Source organism: Falco rusticolus, chromosome 8 (genome assembly GCF_015220075.1).
Source record: "Falco rusticolus isolate bFalRus1 chromosome 8, bFalRus1.pri, whole genome shotgun sequence".
Classification (NCBI taxonomy): Eukaryota; Metazoa; Chordata; class Aves; order Falconiformes; family Falconidae; genus Falco; species Falco rusticolus.
This window is the reverse complement of record NC_051194.1, coordinates 309877-333985: the sequence shown is the minus strand read 5'-3', so window position 1 is coordinate 333985 and position 24109 is coordinate 309877. Positions and strand designations below refer to the sequence as shown.

The following is a 24109-nucleotide window of genomic DNA, read 5'->3' as shown; positions in this document are numbered from 1 at the left end:
AGAGGAGGAAGGCTGCTTGGATGGTATTACGCCGTTGTCAGCCTTTGCAGATGCATAGCAAAACAAATAAATAACCCTGCCAGGCAGGCAGCTGTTATACGGGCAGCATTTGTATGGCTGTAGGGAAGAGCTGGGTCTGCGCCTGTAATGAACAAACAGGTTTGATGCATCTCCCTAAGAGGATGGAGATTAGTGCCCGGGCCCAGATGCCTGCCACCTGCAAGGGGCTGGGAGCTGCATCTGCTGGGGATGACAACAGCCTCTTGCTCTGCTGTGCCAGGGTTGGGCTCGGGGGAGAGAAGTCCCATCCGAGGATGCCTTGCACACAGACCAGAGCTGATGTGCCCTGGCTTTCCCACTGTGAGTATCTCCCAGTACCTGCAGTGCAGAGCCCAAACATTGCCTATGGTGTGCTCACGGCACAACTGCATCCCAGTGCCAAAAGCCCCAGGGCCCCCAGAAAGTACCTATGCCCACTGCCCCACAGCCAGCAACATCTCACAGCCTGGGGCGCAGGGGAGACATGCACCATCCTGCCCCACGGGGCTGGTGTGCAGCACAGCCTAACCTGCTGCTCAGGGCCCCATTGGAAACCTTCTGTTTGTCTGCAACTTTCAGGACTGATTTACTCCAGCGATGTTGAAGCGCCTGAGACAAGGGCACACAGCAGGCAAATGTCTGCATCACCTCATGTTCTTTACCCTCCTTAGATTCCAGATAAGAAAAGGAAGTTGCCAGAAAATGAGGTATCACCGCATTTTACAAAGGCTTGTTATTCCTTGCAGCACCCAGGAAGGCAGTACATATCTTACCTGTTGCAGAGAGGAGTAAAGCGAACCGCAGGAGCTGAAATGGCTGGGCAAAACCACAGAAACCACCAGCAATGCTGAGCACTGCGAGTGCTGGCTCCTGCTTGCCTGACTGTGGGGGCTGGTGGGCGCCTGCCGGGGGGCTCAAAGTGGGGATTCAAAGGGTGTCTCCCGGGCAGGCCACATTTGGAAGCTCCTCTCTTGCTGAATGCAGATAGGTGCATTGGGGGAGTTTGAGCAGGATGCAAAGGGAAAAGGGAAGCGAAGTGGGCGAAACCAAGCAAATTAAACAGAAAATAGCAAAAGCAACAAAAAGCAAAGTGAATTCTGCAACAGACCTGATGGGGGATGAGTCGCTGGACGTAGAGGAGGTGGGCATAGGACTTGATGGCGCAGAGAACATGGGCCAAGACGGTGAGAGGGGTGACGTTGGGCTTGGATTCTGAGGGCTGCAAGACATAACCAGATACCTTATCAACATGCAACCACAGAAACAAACAGCAACCAAGAGACAGTCACATGACATCTGATGATAGCAAATGCCTTGGGAATATTTGGAGCATGAGACAGCTAGGAAATGAAGTGCCAAGACCTTGGGAAATGCTTCAAGGCCAGATCTGCATTTCTCTGGACAACAAGAGCTGGATCTTCCAATTAACCCCTGCTCCATCATCCCATCCAGCAAGACCAAACCCCATGTACAGAGGGCTGTCTCGCTGCTCACCGCTAGCAGCCCAACCACTTACCTGCCTTGCTTTATTTCCCCCACTGCTGCCAGAAACAGTTGACGGTATTCCTGGATGTTAATGGTGCCTGCAAGCAGCCTTCATCCCTGTTTTGTGTCAGTTGTTGCAGTGTCAGAGCCTGGGCCACAACCACCTGTTTACATTTCTAACCAAACAGGTGTCAGAGGCTGGAAGCCTTGAGGAATTTGTTATCTACAGGTGGAGCCGGCCAGGGCTGGCATTTCCATGCAAACCTCCAGCTCGCAAGGGTCAGCAGCGTGAGCTTCACATCATGAGATTATGAAGGGACCCCAGCATGAGCCAGCCACCTTACAGCTCATGCAAACAGCTCACATTGCGGTAACCAACACTCCAGGGCTTCTGCCATGCTTATACATTCAGAACTGTAAAAATTTAATTGATGTGTTTTCCACATTTTACAATGAAGAACTCTTTCTCCCCCTGACGCAAACTGTTCTCGATTCCTCACTTTTAAGCTACTGCTGTCAACTGAAGTTGAATCAAGCTATTGAACTACTAAATGCTTGGAGAAGTCAAGCAAGAAGCGTTTGCTTCCTTCAAAACTGTTTGATTTGGGTCATTCTGAGGTTCACCGAAAAGCAATTACTGTACTAAAATACCAATTTGAGTCTGATTCATCTTCTACTGTTTCTATGCTCAGCAACTCATTTGTACTCCGACTCACATTGTAAACTCCGTTCCTGGTACACCACCAGAAAACCCTTTCCACACTGAAAATACCTCTGTAAAAACACGTTTTGTAAAAGCATCATGATTTAAGTTTTTTTCTTGAGAGAGGGATAGTACCTCTGATCACATGGGTCTGTGATGAGGTGGGGATAGGTTGTGACCCCACAGGCAACCCCCGGGCCATCCTCATCCCTGTCCCCAAGCTGGGGGCTCCCAGGGGAGAGGGAAGGGATATTGGGAGGGGGACTGCAGAGCATGCAGGGAAAACCTCAGCCCTGCAGTAACAGTGTTTATGGGTCCCACCAGGCCAAATGGACATTGGAGGGAGGGAAAAGACTGCACCAGGACCAACAGCATGCCAAAGGCCATCGCTTGATCTCTCCTCCCTCGTCTCAGGGAACTGGCACTTCTCCAAGAGGAATGGAAGGAAGTTGCTGAGCTGCTTTCTGACAGCACCAGGGTATAGAAAGGTGGTCCATTGCAGTCCATGTCTCTCTCAGCTCCAGGCTGTAAATACGATTTGTTCCAAATACCTGTCTGGAATTATAAAAATGCCTTTCTAGGTATGTTTAACTCTGATTTCCTCTAGTCATCATGCAGTGTGCCGTAATGTGCCTCCTTCACACTTGAGGAGAATTCTCCAGAGGAGCGTGGCATGGACCAGTAGCCAACTTGGAAAAAACCCTCAGCCTCCAGAAGGGATGAAAGCAGCCCCCTTCTCTCCAAACCAAACAAAATGGGCAGCACCAGCACACACACAGTGGGATGGAGCACGGGCAGGCTCACATGCAGGCAGCAGCCAGGGAGCCTACGCCAACTCTTAAACCTTTAATAAAAAGATGAAGTCTCTGTAAAAAGGATAATGGGTTAATCCATGATCATTCAATATCTATTAGATCACAACAGCAGAAGTTAATTGTTTCAGCCCCTGGCTTCTGCTCTTTAAGCCCAGAATTAAATATTTCATATATTAACAGAGAAGAGAATGTAACATTTTTCTTCTATTTCAAGCTGAATGTAAAACCTCAACCTCTGTTATTTAAAAGAATCAACCTTCCCCTAACATCTAAGAGGATGTCCAAGAAATATTTATGATCAATCTTGAATTTTGTGTTTTCCTGTAATTTTCTTCCCTTCAGTTTGAGTTGCAAATTACTAACTAAAAACTAAAACATCACTCTTGGCATACCAGCTTCCCTCCAGTTCATGCATCTGTGCAGCCAACACCCTGAAGCCCTCCTTGCCTGCAGCAGGCTCACCTCTGGGCTGTATCTGGGTCTTCCACCAGCACCAGCACTTGCCAAGAGGCCAGTGCCTCTTGCCAGAAGTTCCTGCGTGCCCTTCCACGCACCCCACGAGCAAAGCTGGCAGCTGGCAATCCCTGGCATTCTCTGACGGTGACAAATCAAAATTGAAAGGACAGGTCTGTGGATTTGGTCCAGTTTCTAGGGGGAAAGTGTCCATGTCATAAATATCAGCACCACAATGGCACCTAGAGGACACTACAGAAGGTTAAATTGTTGGTCTGAACTACCCTGAAGTCCATACCTGCTGAAGGCCAAACTCTTGGCTTGTTTACTCTTTGCAAAGCTGTCTCACTGGATTCAACAGAAACTAATGATTTCCTTTTGTAATTATGGGCAATACCTTTATTACGACAGAGGATTAAATGCATACAGATACAGCAGTGCATCACAGCTTTGGCAAGAGGGGTGTAAAACAGGGAACACTGACAGGCAGACAAGTAACAGATCCTCAAAATGTTCTCCTAATAATTGTCACTATTTAAAAGCAATCTTTTTTGCATTTTTCTATCATCAGAATTGTCAGTCTTTTGAAAAATTAGTAATTACCTGTACTACTTAGCCTTTAACAAATCTGTCAAGACATTGGTACTTACCATAAATCTATTTCCAACTTTAAACAGAAGGAGGTGCTACAAAGACCAACAGGTTAGCCCAGATCGCAGAAATTAACCCTTCAAGCACCAGTTCTTGCTTCTTTTTCTTTCTAGCAGGTGTAGTTGTCTGGCCATTTGTGATGATGTCCTACCTTCCTTTAAGGCAACAAGCTATATAGCACACAGGGCAGGTAATTTTGGTTTATTTTATCTGTGCATAAGCATGCTTCTGCCCTCTAATGGAGAGAGCATGTTAGATGCATTTGAAGACGCCGAGAGCGCTCTCCTCTGAGCAGCAGGAACTAGAACATTTCCTTTACTGTTAGTACTGCAAGAGCAGCTGGTATTTTGGAAGCCAGAGCCTGTCGGTTATAACACCTGTATGCAATGTTCTCTGGCTTTATACAGCTAAGTTACTACAGTAAGACTCCAAGATGGTACATGTCTGCACAGCAAATGAAATATGAATGCATGGGTTTATCACCTGGGAGGCAGAGGATCTGCTAGGTGCACCCTTCGTCTTACCATGGCCTCTCACCATTCACGTAGACTCCTCCATCCTGGTGATCTCAAAAATCTCTTCATGAAATGCACATTACCTTGTTCCGTGCATGGATTTTCTGCAGGCAAGGAGCACTGGGAAGCAAACCTTCTGGCTTCCAGCCCCTGGCTCCAGCAAGACTCCTTTCCACTGAACTGTCTGCAGGGGAGGACGAGTCCTAAGACAGCTCAGCAACCTCTAGCCATCAGATCAACTTCTTGCTTGTCACAAACCCAGTGGGCAGCAGCCTCTAACAGACCATGAAGGCCCCACACCAGGGTAGGAGAGAGCAAACAAACGGCACAGCAATTGGAGTTTGGCCAAGGTGGGACTTGGAGTCCCAATGAGCTGGTGACCGAAATGTGGCTGGGCCTGTCCCCCCTGAGAGCGGCCACCAACACCCATCAGCCCTCCCGCTGTAGCTCCCACCGCCTCAGCAGGCGGCGCTCTGGGTGCAAGAGGCAGGTCTCGCTCAGTGTGCCAGCAATGTGGGATGGCCACTGCCTCCACTACCGACCCCAGTCCTCCCCACTTTGCAATGGAAGGAATATCTGGCCACACAGGGCTCCAGGACTAGAAATTCCCAATGCACTTTTTGAGATGAAATAATTTTAAAAGAATGCAGCTCTCACTACTTGTAAAGTTGGCTCTGTCATTGTTCCACCAACTGCACAGCCTGCTACACTAATTACAGTGTGCAATGCAATCAATATGATTCTCAGAGTAGAGAGTTATTTCTGCAATGTTGCAGTAAAAAAGCCTTACAGCAAGAATCAGCACTCTGGCTGGCCTCTATCTAAGAAACTATCAACAATTTGGAGCAGGATTTTGGTGTCTTTGGGTCACTGGTAGCAAAGAAAACTCTCCATGCCCACCAAAACCACAGAGGGAACTACTAACTAATGACAGCGTGTAGATTTTTAAGATATGACAATCCTGTTTCAATCAGTTTGCTCATTGAAGAGATGAATGCGGTCCTATGATGACTGAGCTACCCCTGCACAGCTTCACAGTCCTGCTCTGCAAGTCTTTCCAGCACATTTCCTCAAGAAGAACAAATGGACTTTTCAGGACCCTGCTGGAGCTGGCCCTCCCAGCACCTACAGACCATGGGGCTATGATGTGCACAAAGGGTTTATCTTCCTTCCGTGAAACACAGGTATTTATTTTCAAGATACTGCTGAAGTATCACTTTCTGAGCTTACGTGACTGCAAGACCCAAGTCCTGTCTCATTAGAGAAGTCAGTGCACAAGAGCAAACAGACTATTCGGAGGTCTCTGGCATTTTGGAAAATGAGTTTTCCTGTAGGATCCAATTTCCTTACTGTTTCTCATGGAAAGAGCAGCGGTGGTGAGGGGCTTTGGGGAAATGTTGGCTGCTGCCTGCTTTCAGTTTTGCCTGCAGAAACCAAATGTCATCTGGATCTTTTTTTTTTTTTTTTCCTTCTTCTTATTCTGCAGGACTTTGCGAGGGGTTGTTCCTGTTCAGTGCATAGTGGGAAACAAAACAGAGAAAAAAATGCTGAGAACCAAAAATACCAGAAGCAGGAAACAAAGAAGTGGGTAAAATTAGAGTCTTCCAAGGTGGGTATGGACTCTTCCCCAACAGAAGCAGCTGACAGAACTCCACGAGTCCATGGCCCAACATGTCCTGAGGCTCTTGCCTTTTGTGCCGGTCCGTCTGTACCCCTTGAAAGCAGTGGCCATGACCTGCAACTCAGCGACGAGGTAAAACTGCCCTGGAAAGGGCATGATGCAGGAGGACATCGTGTCGTGGTGGTCAGCCCACTGGCTGTGGGGGCACCTGTGCCTTCAAATCCTGTCTGCCCCTTTGGAAACCCCACTCTTCCAGCAAACCAGCGTACTTCAAAACGGATTCAGAAGCTAAATCCTAGTCTCTGCTTCCCATGCCTGCTGTACACACTGCCTTTCCCACTCTGATGCATAATTTGCTGCCTGAACATGCAATAAAAGCAGCAACTCTCATTTCCAGGCTCCAGGCTCCCTTTCAGTTGCTGTAGCCAAAACATCTCTTTTCTAATCCCTTCCCATAACCTGCCTCTTCTCAATTCTTCTTTCTCTAAACCTGCCTACCCAGACTGCCTCTTCCTTTACACAGCTCAACTCCTTAAGGCATTTACAGGTCTGAAGAGTTATTCTCCACAGGGTTTCTAGACAACCTCTGCTGCTTTGTTCTTCTGTCTGAGAGGGTATCAGTCCCACTTCAAAAATGTTTACAACTTGTTGTTTACTTTTGTGGAACTCGGGGCTATTTCTGATACAGAACATCTAACAACTATGAATGGACATAGTCTACTGATGAATTAAAGCCCTTTCATGAAATCACCTCAAGAACAAATAACAATTTTCCCATTCTGACATTTCCAATAACTGACTGCATTAAAATACATCAAGGACCACCCAGCCCTTTACCTCCTGATCAGTTCCTATAGAACAAAGCTGCAGAGCATATGGCTCTTCTCAAAGCTAACCAGAAAAAAGAATGATTACAGGATTATTTAGTGCTAGGGCACTTAAACTCTGCTAGAACAAGGACAAGATTACAGCTCATCAGTGGACACGACTCTGTTGCCTAAAAGAAAGGGGAGACAGCCTTGAGTTGAGCTCATGAAGTTCATGCAATGCTGCAGGTCCAAGCAAAGCTCCAAGCGCAGATGGATGGGCTCTAGCAAGCAATTCCCCAGGCTCTGGTTGCACTGCAGATTAGTAATGGGACCACATATGACCTATAGGTGACCATTAGCTCACAGGGCTTCAGACTGGCAGGATAATTTCTCTGTTTGGTACTTTAAATGCAAGAAAAATGATGTTAAACTCTCTCCAGTGTTGTTCTCTTGGGAGTTATCTTACTGCATAATCATTCAGGTGGAAAGTAACGACACACTTAGGGAAATAAGCGGCAAAAATGCACTGCAGTCAATATCACTTGACCAAACAGTTCCAAAAAACTTCAGCTTCTTCAGCACGGACTTTTCCCACATCTCCATTTACTAGTTCCTCTGTCTCCACAAGCACAGATTACAGAATGTTCATTTCAATAATGTGGATGTGTCCCTCTCTGTAATCTTGAAGATACCCAGCCCATTCGTTTGTCTTGTCACTTTGATGCTTGTCTTATTTCCCATATGTAGACATATTTCACCACTTTAGTAATGTCATAAAACATCTAAAAGCTTTTCCACTTGAGTAAGAGAGAGACTGGGAAGAGTTCTGACTTTGGGAAGGAGAGCTGGAGTTTTTCTTGTCCCAAACAGACAGTTCCATTTCCAAGTACAGGCAGATGATGCCTGATGTTTCAAAGGGATGCAATGACATTGCTGGATTGGTACAGCCTTCTGGCATAAAGCTTAGAGACTGATGTTAATGTTGGAGAAAGGCTAAGTGAATAAGCAAAGAATAAGAAATGGATGCATTTTCAGCATGAGTAAGCGTTGGAGTGCTGGGCTGGTGCATATGCCAGCACAACCACTGGGTAGGCCTCTTCCCCAGCCGGTGGGATCCAGGCAACAGAAGCATCATGCCATCTTAATATGGAACAGTATTTCATTAACAGTTGCACAACTTGTTTATAACAGAGAACTTGCAGTTTCACTAGCAAGTTACCAACCCATCAGTCACCGCTCTTACAGAAATGTCGTACCAGCATTGGAAGTAGGACAGGCAAGAAGAGATGGGGCAGGGCAGAGGCAACCATGGGACCACACCAACGTGTCTTGAGGTCCTGCACAACACCAAGCCTGGACACAATGTGTTCTGCCTTGCTCCACCATTTGCTTGGCAGCTGTATTTTCTGCTCCATTAATAACTCCTCTCTGCTCAAAATGCTCTCAGCAGACCAAAAATCAAGCTGGCGCATTTTACGTTGAACCAAGTGCTTTCAAACTATATTAATGCTCTTAATTATTAATAGAAAAAGTTGTAATGTGACAGTAGGAAGCTAAGCAGCAGTTTAGGAGGGAAGTATTGGTAATTCAGGAGCCAGCATCTTAGTCACATCTTTTCCATTGCACCACTGCTTCTAATACATGAGGTAGTTCAGCAAGTCTGGATGCATTAGTCACCAACAAATTGTATTCACAATTAAGGAGAACTCGACAGTCCTCCAGAAATCTCTCATTTTTCTCTGGCATTCAATCCACTGCTATCTTACATCCCCCAGAAAAGAAAACTCTCCCATCTGCTACCCCAGCAACCATATGGGATTCTCAGAAAATGAAGGAAATTAAAGTCCCTGTGGGATCACAGCTCCCAGATCAGCTGGGGTGTGTTTGGTAGGATCAAATATTTGATCTAAACAAAGCCTGTGCACAGAGCCCCCATGCTTTGCAGCGTTTGCCAACCCTAAGTGGCTGAAACCTGCCATATGCACTTGAGGGTGGCCTCGTTCCAGGAAGCTGGAGCTGCAGGGAAGCTGACTGATACCTAACGAGGCTGTTCTCACTGCCAGCCACTATCACCCTGAACCCAGGGTAGGACTGCCCCCAACCCTCTGCCCAAGGCTGCTGGAGAGCCTGCATCGTAGCACCAGCCCCATGTTGCCCCATTGCCCCGGCCTCAAGAACCTGCAGCAGCCCAGCTTCAGGCTCAGGGCGGGGGAAATCAGTCTTTGTTTCCCAAAACCAAACCTCCCTTTTGCAGGCAGAGATGTTCTGCTGCAAGGCGCCAATGAGAGGATGACTGGACTGCCCACAGTGCAGCCAGGGCAGCTACACAGGGAGATGCTGGGAGCTGACTGTTTTGTCCTGCATGCTCTCAGACCCTAACATAAGCCCCCCCAAAAAAGGAAAGTTCTGCAAACACCCAAGAAGATCAGTCATTAGGGGGTGGCCAGCAGCAACCCACCCCACAGGCTGTTACTGTCAGCTCTCTGAAGGAAGAAAACTTTCTTCTACTTTTTAAGTAATTTCTGGAAATGGTCAGAAAAGTTACTCCACACCGTAAAAAATTCATTCCTGGCTAAGTAATCTTCCTCACATAATTTGATAGAAGGCCATTTCCAGACTCAAATCCTAAAAAACACAGAGACAGTTCATTTAAGAAGGCTTAAATAGCATCATGAGCTAGAACTCTTATTTTTGTATCGTGCATAACACCTGTCCACCTAAGTTATACACAGTGGGAAAAACAATGAGGATTATTTTGGCCTGTAAAAATTGTTTGAAAAAAATGGGTGAGTAAAGTCCCTGCATTTACTCAATTTGCCTGATTTCCTTTTGTGTATTTGTTCTTGTGCTGCTTTGTTTTGCAAGGATTCTGCAAACATCAGTTATAGAGAGCTGATCAGAGCATTTCACTCTAAACCCCAAAGACTACATTACTGAAATGATCCAATTAGATCATATTTATCATAAGAAGCTCCATTTTTGTTCTGTTCTTTTTTCACCTTTTTTTTTTTTCCACTTAAACCCAAACTTTTAACATTTTTGCCTCATCAACTCTCATCAGCAAAATCCTCCTCCTCCAGTTGCACATCCCCTCCCAGTGCAGCCCAGCTGGGAGGTGTGAGCACGACAACCCTCCCAGTTTACTGGCCCAAACTCAATTCCTCTGCCTGCAATCCAGCTGAAAATATACCCTTTTCTCCCTTCCCATTAATCAAATACAGTAAAGATTAATCCATTTGATTCACTTCTCTTTTTTTGGTTGGTTATTTTCTCACTTCTTTGTAACATTTCACGCGCTCTCCCAAGCCTCCCTGTGGGCTGCACCCACTGCTGTGCCCAGAGTCCCTGAGGTGTTTGGGGAGGACCCAGGAGGTCTCTAACCCAAGTGCCTGCTCAAGCAGGGTGGCTGCGACACTGGAGCTGGTTGATTCACCAAGGCTTGGAAACCTCCAAGGAAGAAGACTGCAGGCACCAGTACCACGTTAGTATTACAACATTACATGTGGAAGAGCCTGGCTCTTGCATGAGACCTGGAAAACATTTTTTAGCATGTCAAACATAATTAAAGCCACAGAAAAGCACATAATTTTAAGTTCCATCTTTGGTTGCCTTATTTAAAAGCTGCAGATATATTGGACAGAGATGGTTAGTTGGTGTCATTATTTGAAGCAGCAGCAGCGGAGGGGCAAACCAGCATGGGCTGGAAGAGCTCCAATTCCCCGGTGGTCCTCAATGACAGCTGAGGCTGAGCCTTGGCTGTGTCATATAGAGACCTCTTCACCTTCAAGCTCATGTGAACTTGCTGGCACAAACTCTTTCTAACTATGGCACTGCTCCTCAAAAACCACATCAGAGCAATCAGCGAGGCAGGGCAGAGATCTGTGCTGCTACCTAAAGGCTGATGCTGTTGAATGGCAAGCAGACAGCTGCTGGAGCTTTCCTGCACCCACCACCACCACAATGCCACGTGACAGCCTGTGCGTGGACGGGCACCCTGGCTGTGCTTAAAGAGGGGATAAGTTTTCCCTGCTCCTGGGAGTTCCCTGGCAGGATCTCCAGGAGCGAGGTCTGGGCATTGTTTAAGCAGACAGCTGTTTCCATGCCTGCAGCTAGCTCTCCTCTCCCCCTCTCCCAGCTCTTCAGCCCAGTGTGGGCAGAAGCCAGAGGGGATTTTCCTCTCTTCCTCCACAGGGGACATGGCTGCAGGGGACACGGCTGCTTGTGTTCATGTTTTTCCAAGCCCCGGCGCAGACGACAACAAAAGATGAAACAGTGCTCCTTCCTCCCATGATTTCCTTTCCTACTGTCCAGTAAACCAGCTGGGACACCTTCACTGCAGGAAGCCTGGGGATGGCTTCCCACCTGGTCGGCCTTGCCAGAGCCCGCTGCCACCGTGGCCAGGTGCCGGCAGCCGCAGGGCTGAGCTGGGCAAAGCGGGGAGCAATGCCAGCATGCGGGGGCAGACAAATAATTGGCGGTGGTTCTTATGCTGCTGATAATTTCCCAGCTTAGCACTGCCCTGTCAACAGTGTCTGCACAGCAGCTTGCGCACAGCCAACACGCAGCTGGACAGAAAGTGGACCAGGGCAAATTAATTGGCAGGCAAGATCCCTTACGGCAGCAGAAAGGGCCAGGGAGATTGAGTTACCTCCATTTTAGTTTAAAGTGGTGGTGTTACAGCTCCAGCTAATTTATGAAGTTAATTAGGCACAAGGATCTTCTTTCAGAGGGAGACAGGATGTCTTTGTGAGCGAGCAGCCCTGTTTGCCTCCTGCCCCATGGGGGGACATTGTCAGCTTTTTGCTGGGAAATTGGATTGTGTGGGAGGAGGGGGTGGCTGGCCCCAGGACAGCCACCCCACGGAGGTGGTCCCCATCTGAACCCTGCTCACGTGCAGCTCCCCTGCCCGCCCCAGCTCATTCCCAGCCCTGGCAGTTGTAGCTGCTGGGTGACTGGGGAGGTTTGGTACATTTTCAACATTTTGAGTACCTGTGTAGTACGGCTGGAAACCAGCACTGCCATAAAAAAAAAAAAAAAAAAAAAAGGACTCCCACATTCATCAAAAGACTTTTACAAGGCCGAGTCTGGGCTACATCCTTGATTTTGAATTAAATCTGCCTGCAGAAAGAGGAACCAAATAATGTGTTCAGCTGTTTCTTTAAAATATTTTGTCCGTGGTGACATTTATAGATGGCAGAAAGATCTAATTTACAGTCATTTTGCTTTCAGCAGTCTCAATAAAAATTTTGGCTTGGCTCACGCCTGAGAGATTCTGCCCAAAAGAAACTCAGATGCAGACGGAGCAGAGGTTCTCAAAGTGGAGCCGGGATGCAGGGGCTGAGCAGGCTGGGGCAAGCACTGCATGGCAGCCACAGAGCAAAACACATGCTGGGACCCACAGCTGGCCAAAGTCAAAAGTGAGAAGGGGGACAGCAGGCAGGAGAGGAGAAACTGAAAAAGAAAGGACTGGCCAGCAGGAAGATGAGGCTGAGATCTGTACATCAGTTCATAACAAAATACAGACTGTTCTGCTAGCTGCCCCAGGGAAGACTTTGTTGTAGTATCTTCGATTCCTGCATCCATTTCCCCACAATGGCCATAATGTATTTTCAAATACTGCTTTATTTGAAAGTAAAATTTCCATTAGCCAATATTTGTCTGAGGCAGTTTCTTTGAAGAAAATACTGCTATGTAGCTATTTCCACACTAATTACATGAATTAAGAAAGCAATGAAAGGGCAATGTCTGTATTTTCTTTCCTGGGCTTTCAAGAAAGCTGTCTTTTAAACGTATGCCCCTGAATTTTAAGGCACTTTTTTAGATCTCTTGGAGGGAGATCTAACTTGATTCGGTTTGCGAGAGCGCTCTTAGATGTTCTCAGAGCAAAACACACAAACAGAGTGGGGCTGTTCAAAGGCAGATACTTCTGAAAAGTCTCCTGAGAGGCAGCACTGGGAAAAGCCATGGACAGCGGGAGTCAGGGTGGAGGAGCTGAGGGACAGCCTGGAACATGGAGCCTCTGAAGAGGCCGTCTGTCTGTCCGTCCGTCTATCTTTGACAGCCCACACACCCCACGCAGGTGATAGCACCCAGAGGAGTGCACCCATGGTAACCACAAAGCAGCAGGTTCAAAGCAACCATGTAACTCATTTCTGCTGGGAAAGGGAAGATAGGCACTTGATCCCATTAGTGAAAGAGCTCAGCCTGACAAATTACCTTTGTTTTAATGGATGAGTAGAAAATATTTTGATGTATGACTACTAGTTCACGTGGAGTTAGCCACAGAACTGGAGACTTATTTTATGAGAATATTTGGCTTAATTTTCAAGCTCAATTTGTGGAAAGTTTCTAGATCAAGAGCCAACTAAAAAGTGAAAGAGCTAAAGCTTTGAAAAGTTGTTACACCGAACTCTGAAGCATACAAAAAGCCCACATAGCAGAAAAAAAGATAAACCTTCCATCTTTGATCTTTTCCTTCTGCAAGCCCAAAACAATGAGCCTGCCATGTGGAGGCACTGGGGGAGGCTGGCAACCCTTCACTGCTGGACCTTTCTTCTTGGCCAAACAGCCTTAAATATCTCATCTCAAATGGAAGTTTGTAACTTCCCTCTGACCTTCCAAAACAAGATCACTGCTCTTGTGGCCTACAAGCATTGTTCTTTTTCACGTATCTTAAAATACCTCATGGAAACATACAGATGCTTAGAAAATAAATCCAGGATTATTTAAACACAACATAGGAAAGAATTAACGAAATATATACACACATGTATATATATATGCAAGCTTTAAAATGTTTTGCCATCAGCAACTACATCTCATGTACTGAGTACGCTGCTTGTGTTTTTCATGAAACAGGTTTAAAGATGTTTGCCAGACCCTTGAACCACCAAAGTTTATGGAGCTTTCTAACTGCCGGCACAATCTGGGACTCCCAAGTTAAAACTGCTTTAAAAAAACCAAACATACAGGCACCCTTATAACAGTCTGCACCAAAATAAATCAGTCAGTCATAACTGTGAACGTTATGTCATCTGGAATAAGCCAAGCAACAGACCAGGAATTTTAGGATCTTTTCTCAAAGAAGAAAACTAGGAGATGAGCAGTTTCTGTTTTAAACTGGAAATAATCTCTACTCTTCTTGAGTACAAAGCCAAACCCACATCTAAAATAAAAAATGCACCCCCAGAGATGTCTGCCTAAATCCCCCTGCCTGGCTCAGCACAGAGGAACGTCCCTGGGTCCTCCGGCAGATAACTGTGGAGTAGGAAGCTTGCTTTGCCAGCTGGATTATCTGCCTTTTTGCTGCAGAAATTTGGCATTTTCCCCTCTCCCCAGGTCCCAGCCCACCCTGCGGTGCTGCCAAGTGCCCTTCAAGCCATGCTTATGATGAGTCTCTGCAGCAAACTCATTTTTCTTCCTGGCACAGAACCTAACACCTCATTTTTGCTGTGCTGTCCCTAATCTTACTCTAGTAACCTTTTAATAGTTCCTGTGACTCCAAGCAGGAGAGGAAACAATTACATTTGGGGTAACTTCACCCCAATCTGCGTCAAATGGCACAGGCTTTCTGCTGCAGAGGGCATGTCATGGCTGAGCACCCTCTGCCCCTCCAGACAAAATTATGCGCAGATCTGTTATTAGGAGTGTCCCAGGGTTCTTCCCCATTTCTGTGAGCAAAGTGGCAGCACCTCACAGCTCTGTTAGGAGACGGAAAAGACGCAAATCCTGACCAGCCACATAAGGCGGTATCGAGAGAAGGAAAGATGAAATAATTGTGCATCGTAACACTGCTTGGAAGGCAATACTTTGAGCAACAATTTCCCTGGGGGCCTGGGGTTGGGGCCCAGCCAGGGCACCTCTCCCACCAGCTTCAGGCCACCCCACCCCGCTGGGACTCCAAATGCCAAGCCTAAACCCCCCTGTCTCAGCACATAAGGTTATTCCGGAGGAGCTATGGCTACAAGATATTACCTAATCCTTAAAAAATGCCATTTTTTGTTTGTCAGTCAGGAGATCTGTCCCTTGAGGCTGGCCTTTGCTATTAAAACCCAGATTAGGCAAAAGCCCAGCAATTTGGGGGCTGGGCCAAGCTTTGCATGGCTGCACAGAGCAGGGCTGGTGGGAGACACACCTCCCCAGCCCAAGCAGTTACCAGCTGTGATTTGCTGTATCAGATAACGGTGCCAGGCACACACAGGCACTCAGGGCTTTAATCCCCCTGATAAAGGGCAGCAGAGGACCCGCAGTGACAGAGGAGGGCCTGGGGGGAATCCCAGCCCGGAGCTGTTGGCCTTGACAATGCCTCTCCCGGCTCCTCCCTTTCACTAGAGCTGCAGTGGCTCCCGGCCAGCCGGCCACAATGCAGTGGAAGGAAGAAGAAACAGCTTTGTTTAGCCCAAAGCCCTGCAATTAATCAAGTTCCTATTTCCTCGTGATCCTGCTTCACCTACCCTAAATGCACCGGGCAGTTTCTATACCGTGTAAGACTCCAGGCACCCTGTGCTCACCACTAGGTTTTCTCTGCAATTTTGTATGAACAAGAGAGAATCAGAAAATGAAGCTAAAGTAAAAAAAAATGTCTTTACTAGGACAAGCACCATTGGATGTCATTAAGAGTTCAATGCAACGTGGTACTCCCCACAAAACAGGCTGGCAGACCCATCCCTACTGGCTGTGTCCCCGGGACACCCTCCTGAGTACCAGCTCTCCCATCCAGGAGGAAGACCACCTCTCTGAGCACAAACTACCCCATTTTTTATAGCAAGACACATCAATACAAAAACCCAATGCATTTTCCCAGTCCTTTTCCAAATTAAAAGTGGGGCTGAATATTGGGGTGAGGGGAGAATGGGTAAGAATCCAGGTTCCTCAGGAAAAGGACTATTTGATTTATGAGAAAATTCCTTAAGAAGTCCCAGTGATGCTATTTCAGACAGACATTCCCAAAGTAGCTGGCAGGAAGGCAGGATGAGGGTGGGACCTGCTCCTGCACTTTCTGCACCTCTAATTGCTGTTATTCTTCAGGAATATAAACACCACGAGCAAAAGCGAAGAGAGCCATGAAAACTTCTGCAAAACAAGGGCAAGTGAGTAAAAGGGAGAGGAACTGCCAAAGCTGAGTATGTTAAGGGCTCACTTCTGACACAGCACAAAGGACAGATGGGCAGACACAGTGCAGAGGATGGTGCCTGCTCGCTCCTGCCCGCTCCAACCAGCTTGCTCTGGGCAGGGTGGCAGCTGGACCCTCCACCAGCCCGCTCTGAGGGTTCGCTAGCTCCCCTGGCCATGTGCAGGGCAGATCCTCTGATGGTCTATAGATAATGTTTTTTCCTTTTAAAAGCATTGCTGGGTTCCTATCTCCTGAACCACATTCATCCTTTTGAAATGGGTAATATACTTATATATGGAAAATACAGCACAAAACCATGAAGTGCATTGGTTCTGCACCTCACATCATTTGATAACAGGTAAGGTATTATCTTAGAAATACTCTGACCTGTAAGCCTGACCTCCCAGAAATGCTGGTGCACAGAGGGAAACATAAGCTCAAAAATTCCCTGGCAGGTCCATCCATGACCAGAGGCTCTTCCACACCCCAGCACTGCCATACTCATCGTACCCTGTCAAGGGGAGCCAGCAGCTGCCTGAACCCTGAGCTGCTCTTAAACCAGTTACCTGTGAGCAGTTAAACAGCAGGGAGGGATTTAATAAGCAGAAGAGGAATAAACAACTCAAAGGGGCTTGACTGCACATGCACCTTTCTTCCTACCTGCATGTATCAGCAAGCGGGGCTGAGTATGGCTTTAAGCACATAACTGCTGCTGAGACCTATGGGAGGTGATCCGCTCATCCAGCATGCTGTGCTCCCAGGCTCTGCTGCTCCACGTGGGATGTGCAAAAAAGAGCTACAGGAGCCACATTCCCAGCACATGCAGGATGCCCATGCTCCATCTGCATCGCCTCCAGGGACGTGGAAGCTGGAGAGGACACAGCTGGACTGCAATGGGGGATCCCACCTTCAGCATATGACAGTACCAGCCAGAAAAGCCAGCTGAACTTTAAACTGTGCAAATTTGACCTGGACATCAGAAATGGGAAAAATAAATCCTATATTGCTGTTTGCAGAGCATTGGTTCTGGATCAGTCTAAAGCTCAGACCTCAAAACTAGCAGGGCTTTGCAGATAATGCCAGAATTATTTGTACGATCCTAGCAGAATACAGGAATGGATAGTGAAAGAGAGAGAAATAGAAGGCAGATGCATTTGACATGGGCGTTACTGAGAGTGTATATGTAACCTGCCAGCTCTCAAAGCCCTCGTGAGGACAGGGCCACGCCAACAGGGCGGCAACAGCCAGAGATGAAACTAAACTGCTAGACCAGATGTGGCTCAGGCATACAGCTCCATCCTGAGGGCAGACTGGAGCTGATCCTGCTTGGTGCTGGCAGCACATCCCCAGTGCCGTGGTGCTGCCACCGTGGCCCACTACAATGAGAGCAGCAGCTGACTCAGCTGGAGCACATACAGCCCTAACACCCTCCTGTGCTGCTGCTGACTCTGTGACCCAAGGTGCAGACCACAGCCTTGGCAGCCTGCTGGCGCTATACCCCTTATTCATCACACGGGATGACCTTGTTACCCAGCAGCAGCAGCATTCAGCTGACAAGGATGGCAAACCTTTTTGCCAAGTCAGCAAGATGTTATCTGGTGAGTGCAACAGTTTGTTATTAACCATCTTCATTTGCATTTTAAAGGTGTGAAAAACTCATCAGCAACTAACTAGCATCTGCCTTGCAAGACCAGCTGGTTCACCCGACCCCATCCAACACCAGTGTCAGAATTAGTAACTTCAACTGCAGCTGGACATTTTCCTAGCTTGAAATGGAACACTTCTGAGCAGCTGCCATCCTGGCTCTTACTGTTGAATCCGGTGTGATAATGACGGGATTTACATTTAGGATGTAAATCCCAGGGCAGGACAGAGGGCAGAATCAAGACTGCTGTTGCTGCCCCTTGGACAAACCACCTTGGCCTCTCCACCTCTATTTACCCAACTAGACACTCAACAGAATACATCACAAATCACAAGTTATCTGTAAAAAAACCAAAACAAACCAAAAAAACCTAAAAAGCAGCTGAGCACTTCTAGAACTTTAGAAAGGCAGAAATGACAGTATTTTGTGACAGCAGCTGACAGACATGGAGACCATCACTGACCAACCGTGGGTTAGCTCTGCAGCCATGAGAAAGCTCAGCTTTCCCAGCACTGCACAAGCTTACCAAGGTTTTAAAGCACTGTATTTTATAGGAAGATAGATCCACTCCTGAGGCTAGGTTTCTTCCACTGTGTAAGTCAAACTGTGCAAGAGTCAGGGTGCCCAGGTGACCGCCATGTCACCCACTAGGAGAAGTGCTCCTTGGAGCACTCAGGCATGTAACCTCTTTGCCATGCTTTCATCAAGCTCTGCTCAGAGAATAAAATGGCACTGTCTCACAGCTGCTCTATGCTGAATAAAACAAAAGCTGGATATGGCTGTAAAAAGTTCTCAGGCTTTCACATCCTCCAAGTAAATCCCCAGACATGCTCTCTGTGTGCCTTCACAGGGGTCTTTCTACAAATAAGTTTATTCTAGCTGCCAGCCTCACATGGCACCCAGAAACAGAGGAACTCTCCCATGAATTCCTAACCAACACCAGCTTCTGCTGCCCTTTACACCTGGCTAATCTTCCTGCAGACAGTGTAGGGATGTGGATCCTGAAATAAGAAGGATTTATTCTTACAGTAACTTGACTAACAAAGCAGGGTACAGTAATGTTCACATCACTTCTACTACTGAAGACTCCACAAAAGTTTAAAAAAAGAATGAAAAGCAAAACTAAACTATTTTTGCTGCAGAGATCTGCATTCTGTGTGGGTACAGAGAGTGGAGCTGCTGAAAAAGGCTGTATCATGTTTATGTAGTTATTTTTCAGAGTGGAAAAAGTGACTTAAATTCTGCAAGGAATCAGCAGCATTTAAAGGTCTATTTACGTCTCCTTGCATGTGTTTGCTTACGTGTGTCACAGCTTATAATTGCCAAAGCTGTTTGCATGTTCAAGGGATTATTTGTTCCAAAACCCACTATCTATCCTGTGTGATACACTGATGACACTATGCTGGTTTGTCTGCTGCTAGACATGGATTTGGGATGGCGAGGAACTTCAGAGCAAAGAAGGGACAGGGCAATGGGGAGAAGCTGCATCCTCCAATCACCACATTGAGGCCACTGGCACCATGGCTTCAGCATGCTGTCACCCCTCTCTGCTGCTGCTGCCACCCCCAGCTCTCCTCCCGCCTGCTTGGCCTGCCCCAGCAAGAAGTCACCGATGGAGGCCGTTTTGCAAATTCATTAATAACTCGCAATTTCTCTTATTTTCAGGCAGGGCAGGAGAAATGTAGTTCCAAGTTTTAGCTGGGATGCCTAATTAAGATTTATTCTGGTCCTGTAAATCAAAAGCACATGGGGATAACCTCTCTCCCATAGATTAACTGGGTTATTTTTTTCATGACCACTAGATCTTAGATCCGCTCCTCATTTCTTTCCATACCCATGGAGGGCAAGAAACAGCCATACTTGGTCAATGAGAAAATAAAGTAAAATGCAAATAGGCATGTGTTGACTAAATTCAAGTTTCCCAAAGCTATTATTTCCCTAAGGCAGAGTCCCCGGGGTTAAGGAGGTGTGGCAAGCAGCATGTGCTGGGGCTGGGTGGCTGAGCCCGCCTCAGGCGCCCTGAGCCTGTGGGTGAGGACAGGCACCGCCATTGTCCCTGCCGTGGGCCTCAGCTCTGCACACAACCTCCCCCAGCCAGGCGCTGCTCCCCTATCATCTGGGAAAAGCCCCGACAGCCACTGCCTCTGTACTGACACCTCTGGCCCGGGACAGCATGGAGGCGCCACCAGGCACAGGCAGTGTCATTAGGCTGGCGGTATCTTCTTGAGAAATCAGGCAAAAAGGCCTAATATTTCATTCTGAGGGAGCAACAGATGGTATTTCCTTTGTCAAGTGATTTTTTTTTTTCCTGCATTCAATATTTTTGACTTAGTTGGCACCTACAAAGCTTATTCCAGGCACAGCTGGCAAAGGCATCGATGTGAGGGGAGCTGCTATGGAACTGCCACACCGGCACAGAGGGGAGCAGACACTGACTGGCACATGAGCTCACCCAGCTTTAAGAGGACGTCAAGATTGCCAAGCCATGTGCTCCAGAGCTGGCATCATCTGACACCAGCCAGCACCAGAGCCTTGGGGAAGCTTCACGCCTGAGCTGCCTGGTGGCTGGGCACACACCAGGCCCCTCCACTGCCCTAAGCCGGGTGGGAAGCGTGAACGGATGGACCCCATGTGCCTGAGGGCTGGGAAAGGGAGGCTGTAGGGGCTGCAGGGCAGCTAGTTCTGGGCATTTCCTTGTGCGTCAGGACTCCCAGCCTCAGGGGTTCCCTTCTGATGTCAAGGGGCTTCTCAGGGCTTTACAGAAGCAAAGCAGAGCCAGCAGGGTCGTGCTGGGTCAGCCCTAGGCAGGGTTGAGCCTGCCATGCCTGGGGTCCAGGCTATTCAATAGCTCGCTCCCTGCTATTTTTAGACACTCACTGACACATCTGACGCTTGAGTCCTAGTCCACATAAAAAGGCGTATTTCCATGCTTGCTCTGCACAGGTAGAGCCTCCTCCTGCAACTCATCACAGCCCCACAGCCCCCAGCCGCTGCTGCCCACCTGCTCAGCACTCCAGCCCACGCATGCCTTGCACCCACGGTGTCTCCTCAGGGCATTAAACCAGTCATTCTGCACAGGAAAAACAGCTAGAACAGCCAAGCTTCTGCAGAGAACACAACACTGCAGGGCACCATCTCTGTCCATGGGGTGACTTACAGGAAGGTCTCCTATCTCTGAGCTCTACTCAGCACAGCGCAGGGCCAGGTGTGCAGCACCTGGGCTGCAAGCGGCATGGAGGCAGGCTGAGCTACAGGCAGAGGGCTGCCTGTCCAACCCGATGTACAGGAGAGCAGCAGACGGTGGCATGCCAGTTACCACAGGACTCATGATGCTAAGGGCAAACAGGCAGGTCTGCATGAAGCCCTGCACACAGCTGGGGAAGGACAGGTCAGGCAAACAGAAATGGTCAGGTCCTCCTGGGGGCACCCTTCCAGAAGGCAGCCCAGAAATGTGAAGTTTTGCCTCTGAGAGCACTGCTAGGTAATCTTCCAACAGAGAGCCTTACTAACTTCAGAAATCAACAAGCCTTCAAGAGAGCATGAGAAACCTGTAAGAAGCAACTGTTCAGAAACATCCCAGAAGTCCTGTCAGGCTGTGCTTCACTTCAGCAGTGGTAATGGAGTACTCCTTCAGTGGCAGCAAAAAATTAAAAAGGGTTGGGAGACAATAAAATAAGCACTCTGAGCCACCACTGGGAAACATTAGTGCAAAGATGTGGCCAAGGACTAAAAAAAAAAGTGTCCAGTTTTCATATTCTAGTCCCATTTGCACAGGCATGAAATAGCAGCCAGCCTGTCTTCCCAACAGCAGCCACCCGCTGCTCCTCTCCTTGGGAGCAGCAGCAGGACGGTGTGGATGGAGCAGGTCGTCCCAACACTTGCCTGCAGCCAGCTGACAGAGGGCTGCATGGCTATTGCTGAAACAGGGTGCCTGCAGGACCCAGGCAAGCACCCCTTGAGCTAGTTGCTAAACTTGTGCGCTCTGTCACCCAGTCCAGCCCTTCTTGGGCGATTCTGATGCTCACCTCCCCTTCAAAAAGAAAAGGCAGAAGCCCGCCCGCGGTATCATTTGCACATTTGTAGTTACAAGAGTACAGGCTAGCAATTTTGTGGAGTCAAAATGCAAAAATGCAGCTTATCTAGTTACCCATCTAAACATCATCCGGCCCCACCCCACATTCAAAACAGCCCCATACAACACAAAATTACTGTGAGCGGAGAAACTGAAACCCTGGTGACTCCATTTACCTCCTCCAGTAAGTTCTGGCTGCTGCTTGTTTTCCAAACTGTAACACATTACTTGTTCAGCTTTGCAAACAAATATAAAAGCCTGCAGCAAGTCGCAGGTAGGAAGTCAGCCAGAAGCACCCAGTATTACACCCAAAAGCTAATTAAGACTCAGGCATTACACTTATTTTAAGCACTAAAAGGTGATTCTAACGAGGTTGCGTAATGCTATCTGGCTACTGCCTCGTGTGTTTGCAGCACCCCCCTCTGATTTGGCCTTAGCCAGATCTAAGCACTTGGAGCAGCTGCCCATGTACCCAGCACAGCAGGGCCCTGCGTGCAGCAGAGGTCTTTGAATAATACAGAAGAGACTAATATATAAATAAAACAGAAAAAATACAAAGCAAACACCAATCAAGGTGTCTGTTATCTACAGTGATACACCTCATGTCAGAGGCTTCACAGGTATGCATAGCAGAACTGCCACAGCAAGGTGCTTTTCTTAAAGGGTTTAAATGCTTTTTGTTTTTCATGATCACGCAATTTAGTTTGAAAACTTCCCCCCTTCAGCTGAAGCACATATGCTAGAAACACTACACTTTATTGTTTTGCCATATTTTCTAAGATATTTTCTGCAAGGGCAGGATAAAGAAATCTGACACTTCTTTAGAAACAAACCCCTCTCCCTGGAGCTTTGGTGGCCCTGGGCAGCCAGCCCCAGTCCCTCCATGCCCTGCAGCCACAGTAACAGCTCCTGGCACGGAACTGCAGTCCTGCTGACTCACCGGGTACAACTCCTGCCCAGAGCAGTTTTTCCATAAAAATAAGCCCAGCCCTCAAAAATAAATGCATTCCCATAGTAAAACCCGGATTGGTGGCTGGGAAGAAAGAGCCTTTGCCCTGCAGCAAAACCATTTCCCTCCCAGTTGGTGCAGGAGGACAATGCTCAAGGGAAGGTGAATCTGAGAACAACAGTGCTCCCCTTGGGAGGGTGACAGTGGTAACAGCACCAAGGAGAGGACACCTTGGCCCCAGCATGGTCACTGCCATAAGCACTCATCACACCCAGAGCCTGGGGTAGAAGCAGCACACACTCACAAGAGAGATTTAGGAATCGGCTCAGCTCCCCATGGAGCAAAGCTGGTGGATACACGAGTGTTTAGAAGGGAGCCGAGAGGCTTTGTAAACAAAAGCTCAAACAAACATCTGTAATTTCACAAATAGCATTCACAACTTTCAGCACTGCACATTTGAAGACAAGCTTTGAATGCATTGGTGCTTACTGCAGTAAAACAAGAAATCCCCCAGACTTGCAGTCCTTAACATTTGTACTCCATGTTTCCCAGTAAGATCAAAAAGAGTTGGAGAGGGACTTTTTACAAGGGCATGTAGTAATGGGACAAGGGGGAATGGCTTTAAGGTGAAAGGAGGCAGGTTTACATTAGATATTAGGAAGAAATCCTTCCCTGTGAGGGTGGTGAGGCACTGGCACGGGCTGCCCAGAGCAGCTGTGGGTGCTCCATCCCCAGTAGTGCTCAAAGGCCAGGCTGGACGGGGCTGGGGGCAACCTGGGCTGGTGGCCGGTGTCCCTGCCCCTGGCAGGGGGTTGGAACTAGGTGAACTTTTAAGGTCCCTTTCCAACCCAAACCATTTGACGATTCTGCGATTTCCACAAGAACATCAGTTTTCCGCTTAACAAGAAGCAAAAACATCAAAGTGACCCAACTCCTTTCCCTGCAATTTCCCAAAGAGCTTTTGCAGAGGGTGAGTAGCTGTGCCGTGGCTCCCATGCAGTCAGGAGCTACCATGCCCAACATGAAACATCCATGTCTGGGGACAACCCACTTGGGTTCTACCATGGCTTAAAGGATGAAGGTGGAAGCACTGAATCTAGCTGCTGCTTGTGGGGAGAAGGCAACTAATGATGGAAGGGTTTTTGATAGTTTCAGGTACACCACTGTCCCTGCCATTGGCTGGGCTGGTGAGCAGCTTCAAGGTGGATGTTACTTTGGGGCAACACAACATTGCAGCTTT

The 24109-nt window shown here is 47.9% G+C and overlaps 1 protein-coding gene across 8 annotated transcripts in view; it reads right to left on the bottom strand.

The window, feature by feature from the left end:
* Window positions 1–24109, bottom strand: part of ARHGAP26 (Rho GTPase activating protein 26) — a 196400-nt gene that overhangs the window by 12436 nt on the left and 159855 nt on the right. For 5 of the 8 annotated variants that reach the window (XM_037398570.1, XM_037398563.1, XM_037398564.1 and 2 more), the window contains one exon: window positions 1148–1258. In XM_037398570.1, coding sequence (XP_037254467.1) covers window positions 1148–1258 — 111 coding nt within the window. The other 3 variants (XM_037398567.1, XM_037398568.1, XM_037398569.1) reach the window with 3 other exon arrangements.